This window comes from Oncorhynchus gorbuscha, linkage group LG09 (genome assembly GCF_021184085.1).
Source record: "Oncorhynchus gorbuscha isolate QuinsamMale2020 ecotype Even-year linkage group LG09, OgorEven_v1.0, whole genome shotgun sequence".
Lineage (NCBI taxonomy): Eukaryota > Metazoa > Chordata > Actinopteri > Salmoniformes > Salmonidae > Oncorhynchus > Oncorhynchus gorbuscha.
This window is the reverse complement of record NC_060181.1, coordinates 4278444-4294231: the sequence shown is the minus strand read 5'-3', so window position 1 is coordinate 4294231 and position 15788 is coordinate 4278444. Positions and strand designations below refer to the sequence as shown.

General features: G+C 43.7%; 1 protein-coding gene across 1 annotated transcript in view; it reads left to right on the top strand.

Moving 5' to 3' along the window:
* Positions 1–2557: 2557 nt before the first annotated feature.
* Positions 2558–15788, top strand: part of LOC124042645 (CUB and sushi domain-containing protein 1-like) — an 842040-nt gene continuing 828809 nt past the window's right edge. The window contains 1 exon segment of the mRNA XM_046360721.1: positions 2558–2883. Within this exon segment, the coding sequence (XP_046216677.1) occupies positions 2661–2883 (223 nt within the window). The 5' untranslated portion in view covers positions 2558–2660.

Below are 15788 nucleotides of genomic sequence, written 5' to 3'. Positions count from 1 at the left end.
GATCAGAGGTAATAAGTCATTTCGATTAAGACATTAATGAGCTGGGACGGACGTAGTCAACATAACTAGTTTTGTCTTACAGTGTTCTCCCTGTACACCAAGTCAGAACCGTAGGATAAATAAAGGGGACATATCAGCAGACAATGAAAGCTCTTACAATATTCAATGATTACATTTCTCAAAAACAGGTTTTAGGCTACATGTGCACCAACCAACTCAGAACACTAGGCAAAATTATGAGGGGAAAATTGACCACATTATTTGGGTGAGGCACATGGGCTACTAACAGCCTACTACACAACATACAGTTTGTATTGTTTTCTTAGCTACACTGTGTACATATCTCCCTGGCATATTACATCATTTATGCAGCAACATACAAGGCATTTTTGGACGCACTTTGTTGTGCTGTTCTCACATGAAAAGGAAGGTGGCCTCTTGGGCAAAATTTATCATCAAACTTTGCCATCAAAGTCTGGCTTTCTCTGGATTTATGGTGCATTCAAGACAACATGGAACTCAAAAAAAGTTGAATCATTATGACGTCAGTGATCTTCAGGTCATACTTCTAGAAAGAGTGCCGAGTTTCAAATTTACAATTCCAGGTTGGATGAAAATTCACAACATATTTTCCCAGTCATAGCTCATTTTTCCCAAGTTCCCAGTTATCTTGAACTCATTAAGGTCCATTTTTTGCAGTTCCGAGTTAACAGTGGTTTTGAGCTCGGCACAAATCGATCCTCATTGACATAAATAAGCTCCTTTCACTCTCCTTTCCACACATGTTGTGTTTGACGTTAGTTTTCTGGACATTATGTTGTTCTTAATCACCTTTTTATTCCTTAGTGTCTAAGACATTGGGGGATGCTGATATTGACTTAGGACCCCTTTAGGTATCCTAAAAATAGAATTTGATGAATTGATTTAGGTCTTTACTACTTAAAGTCCATAGAAAGCATTGAATCAAACATTCAAAAATGGCAAAGAGGACAGTCAAAAATACATGATAAGAAACAAGGTTTTGAAGTGTTTGTCCTTCCAAAAAAGGAAAATATATTTATATTTATATATATATATATATATATACATATATACAATACCAGTTAAAAGTTTGGACACACCAACTCATTCAAGGGTTTTTCTTTATTTTTACTATTTTCTACATTGTAGAATTATCAAAACTATGAATTCTCTCATTTATAATCATATAGTAACCAAAAAAAAGTGTGAAACAAATCAAAATATATTTTATATCATTGAAAGTGGCCACGCGTTTGCCTTGATGACAGCTTTGCACACTCTTGGCATCCTCTCAACCAGCTTCAGGGAAGAATAGGCACCTTAGGACTGCTGCGAAGCGGAATTCCTCATTCCCAGAGAGAGCGAGCGAGACAGATCAGAGCGCGCGCACGAGAGAGAGAGAGGGGGGGGGGGCTGACGGAGAGATGGAGGGGGCAGATGGAGAGAGAGATGGAGAGAGAGAGAGAGGGGGGGCTGACGGAGAGATGGAGGGGGGCAGATGGAGAGAGAGAGATAGAGAGAGAGATAGAGAGAGAGAGAGAGAGAGAGGGGGGGCTGACGGAGAGATGGAGGGGAGGCAGATGGAGAGAGAGAGAGAGAGAGAGAGAGAGAGAGAGAGAGGGGGGGCTGATGGAGAGATGGAGGGGGGCAGATGGAGAGAGAGAGAGAGAGAGGGGGGGCTGATGGAGAGATGGAGGGGGCAGATGGAGGGAGAGAGAGAGAGAGAGAGAGGGGTGCGCTGACGGAGAGATGGAGGGGGCAGATGGAGAGAGAGAGAGAGATGGAGAGAGAGAGAGATGGAGAGAAAGAAGGGGGTCAAACGGAGAGAGAGGGAGGGGGAGGGGCGGAGAGAGAGGGGGGGGCAGACGAAGAGAGAGAGGTGCAGAGAGAGTGGGAGCAGGTCTGCAGTCCGACTCTTGGCGTTCAGACCAGAGATAGAGACAGTAGCCTACTATACCGTACCGCTTTAGGAAGGCTGCAAAAGCCTAGGCTAATGGAAATATACTATTCATTAATTTCTCAAATCATCAAGATGATTTCAAATATCTTGTGGGTTGGGAACTTTTGAAAAGGGATCGTTTTGTTGGATTTTGGGCAACCTGTATTATTCTCCGCTACTCTACGGCGTTCTTGCGTTCCACGGACCTGTGAAATGTGGATTACCGACATCGGTGATGACGCTGCTTGTTAACTGGGAATAAATAAAACGCGCCAACGATACCAGCACTAACCCCATGGGGCAAAGTGTTACACAAAAAAATAAGGATATCTCGTTTTTATCAATCCGCTCGAATCGAATGTAACATTTGGAGTGGACGAGGGATTTGTGTGAATGTTTCCTATGGATAGATAAGTCACCACTTTGCCCCCCCCCCCCGCTCCCCGCCTGGGCTGAGTGGGCTCTGGGGTTTTCTCTCCCCCTCACCTCCTTCTCCGTGTGAGAATCCTCCTCCTGTGAGATAGATTCTGCTAACCCCGCGGTCCGCATGACATGGTTCAGTCCTGTTGTCGGTGCCGAGCCTCGATGCATTGGGATTTCTCTCAGCGCCGAACACCACTACCAAGTGAACCTTCTTTCTAAACCCGTCTAATAAAACGTGCCAGCTGCCCCCGAACAACAACAAAAAAACACACCTGCCATGACCGCCTCTTCGAACCGGGACGGAACCGGACACATTACCGGGCACGTTCGGAGGACAGCATGCAGATGTATTAGCAGGCATACCAGGACCTGGCCAAGGAAAGTGCACGGAATACGGATTTTTGAGCTAATGAAGGCAGGAGTAGCAGCGCGCCATTGGAACCGGGTTCTGTTCTTGTTTATGGGGCTATTGGCAGCCTCAGCCTCAGCCTCGGTTAAGGGTATTGAGGGTAAGTTTCCCTCCTCTAACTGCTGCTGCTGCTGCTGTGTTGGATATTAAATACACGATGGAGAGAGTAGCCGCAACATTGGTCCCGCTCACTGCCAGAATACCAAACTAATGATTTAGCCGGTAATGCACGTCCCTTTTCATTCCAAGTGGGACCGTTAGCCTATGATTGATGTGGGTGTGGGTGGATTTCCGTGTTTTCTGACACAGTGGAATGCTCAGAACAGCGAGCTCTGCGGTGGTGTCTCACTCCATGTTCTGTGGACAGGAGAAGCACCGAATTTCATTAATCGAATGTGTGTGTTTTTTTTCTTCATGAAATGAAAGGAAATATGATAATGGCGGGAGAAGAGATACAACCGTGTAACTGTCAGTCGGAATGGGTAGTTCTGTCGGCGTTGGGACTTGATTCGGTGGTGAGACGCCAGTGAATCGGTTTAGGTGGTCTACGCGAGTACGGGCTGAACGTCTGTATCTCATGATGTAATTATGTGTATTGGGCATTTCTTATCATTCTCTTATTTTAACCATCTCAAAGGATAGTTTTACTCCGCCTAAAAGTATGGTTATCTTTGCTTTGCCTATACGTTCTCCGCAAGGTAAAATGAATGGGTTATTGACCCTTAGCTGTCCGTGGTGCTGAATCTATCAGGAAACTTTCAACAGTATTGTATAGGTACGAAAGCCAGACGCGCGCGCGTGTGTGTGTGTGTGCTTGACGGGGACATTTACACAATTCCATTCGACATGGACTCAAAAGCACAACTATGATGTTTATGTTGAATTGTATGTACAGTTGACAAACAGAGCAACAGTGTCCCAACTACCCTCGGCATTCAACAAAGCACATGTGATGGCAATAGTTCACTCTTCTTTGTCAGATGTGATGGGTAGCCTGTTATTCGGGTGTTATTGTCAGGTTGTTAGGTGAACATATAGGACAACAGTCTCCCAACTACCCTTTACATTGTTCACAGCTGTGGATGTGCAGCTGCAATAGACACCTGGAATGACACAATGACAACCCCAGGTTTAACCACTGCCTGGCTGGGTATCATGATTCTATGGATACAGAGACTATTTATAGAGGGAGATAAGGACAGAGTAGGGTGGAAGTTTAGACGGTCAGTTAAATATAAGATTTGTCCAAAATGGCACCCTCTTCTCTATTACTACTGTTGACCAGTGCCCAGAATTATGGTCTAAAGTAGTGCACTATATAGGGAATAGGGTGCCATAGGGCTCTGGTCTAAAGTAGTGCACAATATATAGAGAATAGGGTGCCATAGGGCTCTGGTCTAAAGTAGTGCACAATATATAGGGTTCTGGTCTAAAGTAGTGCACTATATAGGGAATAGGGTGCCATAAGGGGTCTGGTCTAAAGTAGTGCACAATATATAGGGAATAGGGTGCCATAGGAATCTGGTCAAAATTAGTGTAGTATAATAGTGAATAGGGTGCCATTTTGGGATGCACAGCAGTCACATGCTCCGCAGTGGGTTGCTATACAACACGTCTTATAACACAATAATTAATGCATTGCATGGCTGTTTTAGCGCACTCATCAATAAATCTGCCTGTTTTGCATCGTATCATCATAAATCTTGCTTTGTCATATAAATCGCTCCGGTCTATAGAGGAGACAGACCAAGGGACATGCACACTGATCTCAGTTCATATTGACGATTGGCTTTCAACATGCCACCCCCCTAATTTACCACCATACGTCCAGTTTGGCCAACGCTACCGTTCCCTTGCCCGCTGGTTCTGTGGATGTTCTGTGGATGTTCTGTGGATGTTCTGTGGATGTTCTGAGGAGGTTCTGTGGATGTTCTGTGGATGTTCTGAGGAGGTTCTGTGGATGTTCTGTGGATGTTCTGTGATGGTTCTGAGGATGTTCTGTGGATGTTCTGAGATGGTTCTGTGGATGTTCTGTGGATGTTCTGTGGATGTTCTGTGGATGTTCTGAGGAGGTTCTGTGGATGTTCTGTGGATGTTCTGAGGAGGTTCTGTGGATGTTCTGTGGATGTTCTGTGGATGTTCTGAGATGGTTCTGTGGTTGTTCTGTGGATGTTCTGAGATGGTTCTGAGGATGTTCTGTGGATGTTCTGAGATGGTTCTGTGGATGTTCTGTGGATGTTCTGTGGATACTCTGAGATGGTTCTGAGGATGCTCTGTGGATGTTCTGAGGATGTTCTGTGGATGTTCTGTGGATGTTCTGTGGATGTTCTGAGGATGTTCTGTGGATGTTCTGAGGATGTTCTGTGGATGTTCTGTGGATGTTCTGAGGATGCTCTGTGGATGTTCTGAGGATGTTCTGTGGATGTTCTGAGGATATTCTGTGGATGTTCTGTGGATGTGTGGCGCTTAATGGACAAGGCTTTATGTCTTAGCTGTGTATGACACTTCCTCTGCATGTAATCACATCCCTTAGATCACAGAATCAAATTGATTCTATGTTATTGTATTTCTATGACTCGGGTCTAGATAGCTTTCAGCCCCCCCCCCACACACACACACACACACACACACAAACACATTCTCAAGCTTTCCTCAAGCTAGGGCACTAGCGTTGTCCTTACGATCCTTAAACATCATTGACACACTTCGAATAACAAGGGGTTAACTCTTCATCAATACATCCAATTGAAAACAACGGTTTATATTATATATTATATATATTACCGCTTTATGTGGATTGACGATATAGTGATGTGGATAGTTCTAGTGCTTTTTTCCCTTCTTTTTTGGAACGGAGAAGTTACACCTCTCTTATGAGTGAAGAGTAATGACAAACACACAGCCTATTACCATGCCCCCTTCCCCCCCATTTCCAAAAGCAGTGTTTCATATTATAATACATCACCGTATTATAAAATACCAAGGAAGACGGCTCGAATGTGGGCCTTCAAAGCAGTTCATACAGGTTATTCTAAAGAAACAGTATCATGACCATCCTCCTCCCCCCTGTAGTGTTGCCAGCCACCAGCAGCAGTTACCCTGTCCTCCCATTGAGAGGCACCAGAGCCTCACACTATACTGACTAGTAGATGACAGAGTCTAACTCTCTCCGTACATCACAGAGTCTAACTCTCTCCATACATCACATCACAGAGTCTAACTCTCTCCATACATCACAGAGTCTAACTCTCTCTCTCCATACATCACAGAGTCTAACTCTCTCCATACATCACAGAGTCTAACTCTCACCATACATCACAGAGTCTAACTCTCTCCATACATCACAGAGTCTAACTCTCTCCATACATCACAGAGCCTAACTCTCTCCACACATCACAGAGTCTAACTCTCTCCATACATCAGAGTCTAACTATCTCTGTACATCACAGAGTCTAACTCTCTCCACACATCACAGAGTCTAACTCTCTCCATACATCACATCACAGTCTAACTCTCTCTCTCTCCATACATCACAGAGTCTAACTCTCTCCATACATCACAGAGTCTAACTCTCTCCATACATCACAGAGTCTAACTCTCTCCATACATCACATCACATAGTCTAACTCTCACCATACATCACAGAGTCTAACTCTCTCCATACATCACAGAGTCTAACTCTCTCCATACATCACAGAGTCTAACTCTCTCCATACATCACAGAGTCTAACTCTCTCCATACATCACATCACAGAGTCTAACTCTCACCATACATCACAGAGTCTAACTCTCTCCATATATCACAGAGTCTAACTCTCACCACACATCACAGAGTCTAACTCTCTCCATACATCACAGAGTCTAACTCTCTCCACACATCACAGAGTCTAACTCTCACCACACATCACAGAGTCTAACTCTCTCCATACATCACAGAGTCTAACTCTCTCCACACATCACAGAGTCTAACTCTCTCCACACATCACAGAGTCTAACTCTCTCCACACATCACAGAGTCTAACTCTCACCACACATCACAGAGTCTAACTCTCTCCATACATCACATCACAGAGTCTAACTCTCTCCATACATCACAGAGTCTAACTCTCTCCACACAACACAGAGTCTAACTCTCTCCACACATCACAGAGTCTAACTCTCTCCACACATCACAGAGTCTAACTCTCACCACACATCACAGAGTCTAACTCTCTCCATACATCACATCACATAGTCTAACTCTCACCATACATCACAGAGTCTAACTCTCTCCATACATCACATCACAGAGTCTAACTCTCTCCATACATCACAGAGTCTAACTCTCTCCACACATCACAGAGTCTAACTCTCTCCACACATCACAGAGTCTAACTCTCTCCACACATCACAGAGTCTAACTCTCACCACACATCACAGAGTCTAACTCTCTCCATACATCACATCACAGAGTCTAACTCTCTCCATACATCACAGAGTCTAACTCTCTCCACACATCACAGAGTCTAACTCTCTCCACACATCACAGAGTCTAACTCTCTCCACACATCACAGAGTCTAACTCTCACCACACATCACAGAGTCTAACTCTCTCCATACATCACATCACATAGTCTAACTCTCACCATACATCACAGAGTCTAACTCTCTCCATACATCACATCACAGATTCTAACTATCTCCATACATCACAGAGTCTAACTCTCTCCACACATAACAGAGTCTAACTCTCTCCACACATCACAGAGTCTAACTCTCACCACACATCACAGAGTCTAACTCTCTCCATACATCACATCACAGAGTCTAACTCTCTCCATACATCACAGAGTCTAACTCTCTCCACACATCACAGAGTCTAACTCTCTCCACACATCACAGAGTCTAACTCTCTCCACACATCACAGAGTCTAACTCTTTCCATACATCACAGAGTCTAACTCTCACCACACATCACAGAGTCTAACTCTCTCCATACATCACAGAGTCTAACTCTCTCCATACATCACATCACAGAGTCTAACTCTCTCCATACATCACAGAGTCTAACTCTCTCCATACATCACAGAGTCTAACTCTCTCCATACATCACAGAGTCTAACTATCTCCATACATCACAGAGTCTAACTCTCTCCATACATCACAGAGTCTAACTCTCTCCACACATCACAGTCTAACTCTCTCCATACATCACATCACAGAGTCTAACTCTCTCCATACATCACAGAGTCTAACTCTCTCCATACATCACAGAGTCTAACTCTCTCCATACATCACAGAGTCTAACTCTCTCCATACATCACATCACAGAGTCTAACTCTCTCCATACATCACAGAGTCTAACTCTCTCCATACATCACAGAGTCTAACTCTCTCCATACATCACAGAGTCTAACTCTCTCCATACATCACAGAGTCTAACTCTCTCCATACATCACATCACAGAGTCTAACTCTCACCACACATCACAGAGTCTAACTCTCTCCATACATCACAGAGTCTAACTCTCTCCATACATCACAGAGTCTAACTCTCTCCATACATCACAGAGTCTAACTCTCACCACACATCACAGAGTCTAACTCTCTCCATACACCACATCACAGAGTCTAACTCTCTCCATACATCACATCACAGAGTCTAACTCTCTCCATACATCACAGAGTCTAACTCTCTCCACACATCACAGAGTCTAACTCTCTCCATACATCACAGAGTCTAACTCTCTCCATACATCACAGAGTCTAACTCTCTCCATACATCACAGAGTCTAACTCTCTCCATACATCACAGAGTCTAACTCTCTCCACACATCACAGAGTCTAACTCTCTCCATACATCACATCACAGAGTCTAACTCTCTCCATACATCACAGAGTCTAACTCTCTCCACACATCACAGAGTCTAACTCTCACCACACATCACAGAGTCTAACTCTCTCCATACATCACATCACATAGTCTAACTCTCACCATACATCACAGAGTCTAACTCTCTCCATATATCACATCACAGAGTCTAACTCTCTCCATACATCACAGAGTCTAACTCTCTCCACACATCACAGAGTCTAACTCTCTCCACACATCACAGAGTCTAACTCTCTCCACACATCACAGAGTCTAACTCTCTCCATACATCACAGAGTCTAACTCTCTCCATACATCACAGAGTCTAACTCTCTCCATACATCACAGAGTCTAACTCTCTCCATACATCACATCACATAGTCTAACTCTCACCATACATCACAGAGTCTAACTCTCTCCATACATCACAGAGTCTAACTCTCTCCATACATCACAGAGTCTAACTCTCTCCATACATCACAGAGTCTAACTCTCTCCATACATCACATCACAGAGTCTAACTCTCACCATACATCACAGAGTCTAACTCTCTCCATACATCACAGAGTCTAACTCTCTCCATATATCACAGAGTCTAACTCTCACCACACATCACAGAGTCTAACTCTCTCCATACATCACAGAGTCTAACTCTCTCCACACATCACAGAGTCTAACTCTCACCACACATCACAGAGTCTAACTCTCTCCATACATCACAGAGTCTAACTCTCTCCATACATCACAGAGTCTAACTCTCTCCACACATCACAGAGTCTAACTCTCTCCACACATCACAGAGTCTAACTCTCACCACACATCACAGAGTCTAACTCTCTCCATACATCACATCACAGAGTCTAACTCTCTCCATACATCACAGAGTCTAACTCTCTCCACACATCACAGAGTCTAACTCTCTCCACACATCACAGAGTCTAACTCTCCCACACATCACAGAGTCTAACTCTCACCACACATCACAGAGTCTAACTCTCTCCATACATCACATAACATAGTCTAACTCTCACCATACATCACAGAGTCTAACTCTCTCCATACATCACATCACAGAGTCTAACTCTCTCCATACATCACAGAGTCTAACTCTCTCCACACATCACAGAGTCTAACTCTCTCCACACATCACAGAGTCTAACTCTCTCCACACATCACAGAGTCTAACTCTCACCACACATCACAGAGTCTAACTCTCTCCATACATCACATCACAGAGTCTAACTCTCTCCATACATCACAGAGTCTAACTCTCTCCACACATCACAGAGTCTAACTCTCACCACACATCACAGAGTCTAACTCTCTCCATACATCACATCACATAGTCTAACTCTCACCATACATCACAGAGTCTAACTCTCTCCATACATCACATCACAGATTCTAACTATCTCTATACATCACAGAGTCTAACTCTCTCCACACATCACAGAGTCTAACTCTCTCCACACATCACAGAGTCTAACTCTCACCACACATCACAGAGTCTAACTCTCTCCATACATCACATCACAGAGTCTAACTCTCTCCATACATCACAGAGTCTAACTCTCTCCACACATCACAGAGTCTAACTCTCTCCACACATCACAGAGTCTAACTCTCTCCACACATCACAGAGTCTAACTCTTTCCATACATCACAGAGTCTAACTCTCACCACACATCACAGAGTCTAACTCTCTCCATACATCACAGAGTCTAACTCTCTCCATACATCACATCACAGAGTCTAACTCTCTCCATACATCACAGAGTCTAACTCTCTCCATACATCACAGAGTCTAACTCTCTCCATACATCACAGAGTCTAACTCTCCCATACATCACAGAGTCTAACTCTCTCCATACATCACAGAGTCTAACTCTCTCCATACATCACAGAGTCTAACTCTCTCCACACATCACAGAGTCTAACTCTCTCCATACATCACATCACAGAGTCTAACTCTCTCCATACATCACAGAGTCTAACTCTCTCCATACATCACAGAGTCTAACTCTCTCCATACATCACAGAGTCTAACTCTCTCCATACATCACATCACAGAGTCTAACTCTCTCCATACATCACAGAGTCTAACTCTCTCCATACATCACAGAGTCTAACTCTCTCCATACATCACAGAGTCTAACTCTCTCCATACATCACAGAGTCTAACTCTCTCCATACATCATCACAGAGTCTAACTCTCACCACACATCACAGAGTCTAACTCTCTCCATACATCACAGAGTCTAACTCTCTCCATACATCACAGAGTCTAACTCTCTCCATACATCACAGAGTCTAACTCTCACCACACATCACAGAGTCTAATTCTCTCCATACACCACATCACAGAGTCTAACTCTCTCCATACATCACATCACAGAGTCTAACTCTCTCCATACATCACAGAGTCTAACTCTCTCCACACATCACAGAGTCTAACTCTCTCCATACATCACAGAGTCTAACTCTCTCCACACATCACAGTCTAACTCTCTCCATACATCACATCACAGAGTCTAACTCTCTCCATACATCACAGAGTCTAACTCTCTCCACACATCACAGAGTCTACCTCTCACCACACATCACAGAGTCTAACTCTCTCCATACATCACATCACATAGTCTAACTCTCACATACATCACAGAGTCTAACTCTCTCCATATATCACATCACAGAGTCTAACTCTCTCCATACATCACAGAGTCTAACTCTCTCCACACATCACAGAGTCTAACTCTCTCCACACATCACAGAGTCTAACTCTCTCCACACATCACAGAGTCTAACTCTCTCCATACATCACAGAGTCTAACTCTCTCCATACATCACAGAGTCTAACTATCTCCATACATCACAGAGTCTAACTCTCTCCATACATCACAGAGTCTAACTCTCTCCATACATCACAGAGTCTAACTCTCTCCATACATCACATCACAGAGTCTAACTCTCTCCATACATCACAGAGTCTAACTCTCTCCATACATCACAGAGTCTAACTCTCTCCATACATCACATCACAGAGTCTAACTCTCTCCATACATCACAGAGTCTAACTCTCTCCATACATCACAGAGTCTAACTCTCTCCATACATCACAGAGTCTAACTCTCTCCATACATCACAGAGTCTAACTCTCTCCATACATCACAGAGTCTAACTCTCTCCATACATCACATCACAGAGTCTAACTCTCACCACACATCACAGAGTCTAACTCTCTCCATACATCACAGAGTCTAACTCTCTCCATACATCACAGAGTCTAACTCTCTCCATACATCACAGAGTCTAACTCTCACCACACATCACAGAGTCTAACTCTCTCCATACACCACATCACAGAGTCTAACTCTCTCCATACATCACATCACAGAGTCTAACTCTCTCCATACATCACAGAGTCTAACTCTCTCCATACATCACAGAGTCTAACTCTCTCCATACATCACAGAGTCTAACTCTCTCCATACATCAGAGTCTAACTCTCTCCACACATCACAGAGTCTAACTCTCTCCATACATCACAGAGTCTAACTCTCTCCACACATAACAGAGTCTAACTCTCTCCATACATCACATCACAGAGTCTAACTCTCTCCATACATCACAGAGTCTAACTCTCTCCATACATCACAGAGTCTAACTCTCTCCATACATCACATCACAGAGTCTAACTCTCTCCATACATCACAGAGTCTAACTCTCTCCACACATCACAGAGTCTAACTCTCTCCATACATCATCACAGAGTCTAACTCTCTCCATACATCACAGAGTCTAACTCTCTCCACACATCACAGAGTCTAACTCTCTCCATACATCACAGAGTCTAACTCTCTCCACACATCACAGAGTCTAACTCTCTCCATACATCACATCACAGAGTCTAACTCTCTCCATACATCACAGAGTCTAACTCTCTCCATACATCACAGAGTCTAACTCTCACCACACATCACAGAGTCTAACTCTCTCCATACATCACAGAGTCTAACTCTCTCCATACATCACATCAGAGTCTAACTCTCACCATACATCACAGAGTCTAACTCTCTCCATACATCACAGAGTCTAACTCTCTCCATATATCACAGAGTCTAACTCTCACCACACATCACAGAGTCTAACTCTCTCCATACATCACAGAGTCTAACTCTCTCCACACATCACAGAGTCTAACTCTCACCACACATCACAGAGTCTAACTCTCTCCATACATCACAGAGTCTAACTCTCTCCACACATCACAGAGTCTAACTCTCTCCACACATCACAGAGTCTAACTCTCTCCACACATCACAGAGTCTAACTCTCACCACACATCACAGAGTCTAACTCTCTCCATACATCACATCACAGAGTCTAACTCTCTCCATACATCACAGAGTCTAACTCTCTCCACACATCACAGAGTCTAACTCTCTCAACACATCACAGAGTCTAACTCTCTCCACACATCACAGAGTCTAACTCTCACCACACATCACAGAGTCTAACTCTCTCCATACATCACATAACATAGTCTAACTCTCACCATACATCACAGAGTCTAACTCTCTCCATACATCACATCACAGAGTCTAACTCTCTCCATACATCACAGAGTCTAACTCTCTCCACACATCACAGAGTCTAACTCTCTCCACACATCACAGAGTCTAACTCTCACCACACATCACAGAGTCTAACTCTCTCCATACATCACATCACAGAGTCTAACTCTCTCCATACATCACATCACAGAGTCTAACTCTCTCCATACATCACAGAGTCTAACTCTCTCCACACATCACAGAGTCTAACTCTCACCACACATCACAGAGTCTAACTCTCTCCATACATCACATCACATAGTCTAACTCTCACCATACATCACAGAGTCTAACTCTCTCCATACATCACATCACAGATTCTAACTATCTCTATACATCACAGAGTCTAACTCTCTCCACACATCACAGAGTCTAACTCTCTCCACACATCACAGAGTCTAACTCTCACCACACATCACAGAGTCTAACTCTCTCCATACATCACATCACAGAGTCTAACTCTCTCCATACATCACAGAGTCTAACTCTCTCTCCACACATCACAGAGTCTAACTCTCTCCACACATCACAGAGTCTAACTCTCTCCACACATCACAGAGTCTAACTCTTTCCACACATCACAGAGTCTAACTCTCACCACACATCACAGAGTCTAACTCTCTCCATACATCACAGAGTCTAACTCTCTCCATACATCACATCACAGAGTCTAACTCTCTCCATACATCACAGAGTCTAACTCTCTCCATACATCACAGAGTCTAACTCTCTCCATACATCACAGAGTCTAACTCTCTCCATACATCACAGAGTCTAACTCTCTCCATACATCACAGAGTCTAACTCTCTCCATACATCACAGAGTCTAACTCTCTCCACACATCACAGAGTCTAACTCTCTCCATACATCACATCACAGAGTCTAACTCTCTCCATACATCACAGAGTCTAACTCTCTCCATACATCACAGAGTCTAACTCTCTCCATACATCACAGAGTCTAACTCTCTCCATACATCACATCACAGAGTCTAACTCTCTCCATACATCACAGAGTCTAACTCTCTCCATACATCACAGAGTCTAACTCTCTCCATACATCACAGAGTCTAACTCTCTCCATACATCACAGAGTCTAACTCTCTCCATACATCATCACAGAGTCTCTCACCACACATCACAGAGTCTAACTCTCTCCATACATCACAGAGTCTAACTCATCACAGAGTCTAACTCTCTCCATACATCACAGAGTCTAACTCTCTCCATACATCACAGAGTCTAACTCTCTCCATACACATCACAGAGTCTAACTCTCTCCATACATCACATCACAGAGTCTAACTCTCTCCATACACAGAGTCTACATCACAGAGTCTAACTCTCTCCATACATCACAGAGTCTAACTCTCTCCATACATCACAGAGTCTAACTCTCTCCATACATCACAGAGTCTAACTCTCTCCATACATCACAGAGTCTAACTCTCTCCACACATCACAGAGTCTAACTCTCTCCATACATCACATCACAGAGTCTAACTCTCTCCATACATCACAGAGTCTAACTCTCTCCACACATCACAGAGTCTACCTCTCACCACACATCACAGAGTCTAACTCTCTCCATACATCACATCACATAGTCTAACTCTCACCATACATCACAGAGTCTAACTCTCTCCATACAGAGTCTACACATCACAGAGTCTAACTCTCTCCATACATCACAGAGTCTAACTCTCTCCATACATCACAGAGTCTAACTCTCTCCATACATCACAGAGTCTAACTCACATCAGTCTAACTCTCTCCATACATCACAGAGTCTAACTCTCTCCATACATCACAGAGTCTAACTCTCTCCATACATCACAGAGTCTAACTCTCTCCATACATCACAGAGTCTAACTCTCTCCATACATCACAGAGTCTAACTCTCTCCATACATCACAGAGTCTAACTCTCTCCATACATCACAGAGTCTAACTCTCTCCATACATCACAGAGTCTAACTCTCTCATCACAGAGTCATCATACATCACAGAGTCTAACTCTCTCCATACATCACAGAGTCTAACTCTCTCCATACATCACAGAGTCTAACTCTCTCCATACATCACATCAACAGAGTCTAACTCTCTCCACACATCACAGAGTCTAACTCTCTCCATACATCACAGAGTCTAACTCTCTCCATACATCACAGAGTCTAACTCTCTCCATACATCACAGAGTCTAACTCTCTCCACACATCACAGAGTCTAACTCTCTCCATACACCACATCACAGAGTCTAACTCTCTCCATACATCACATCACAGAGTCTAACTCTCTCCATACATCACAGAGTCTAACTCTCTCCATACATCACAGAGTCTAACTCTCTCCATACATCACAGAGTCTAACTCTCTCCATACATCAGAGTCTAACTCTCTCCACACATCACAGAGTCTAACTCTCTCCATACATCACAGAGTCTAACTCTCTCCACACATAACAGAGTCTAACTCTCTCCATACATCACATCACAGAGTCTAACTCTCTCCATACATCACAGAGTCTAACTCTC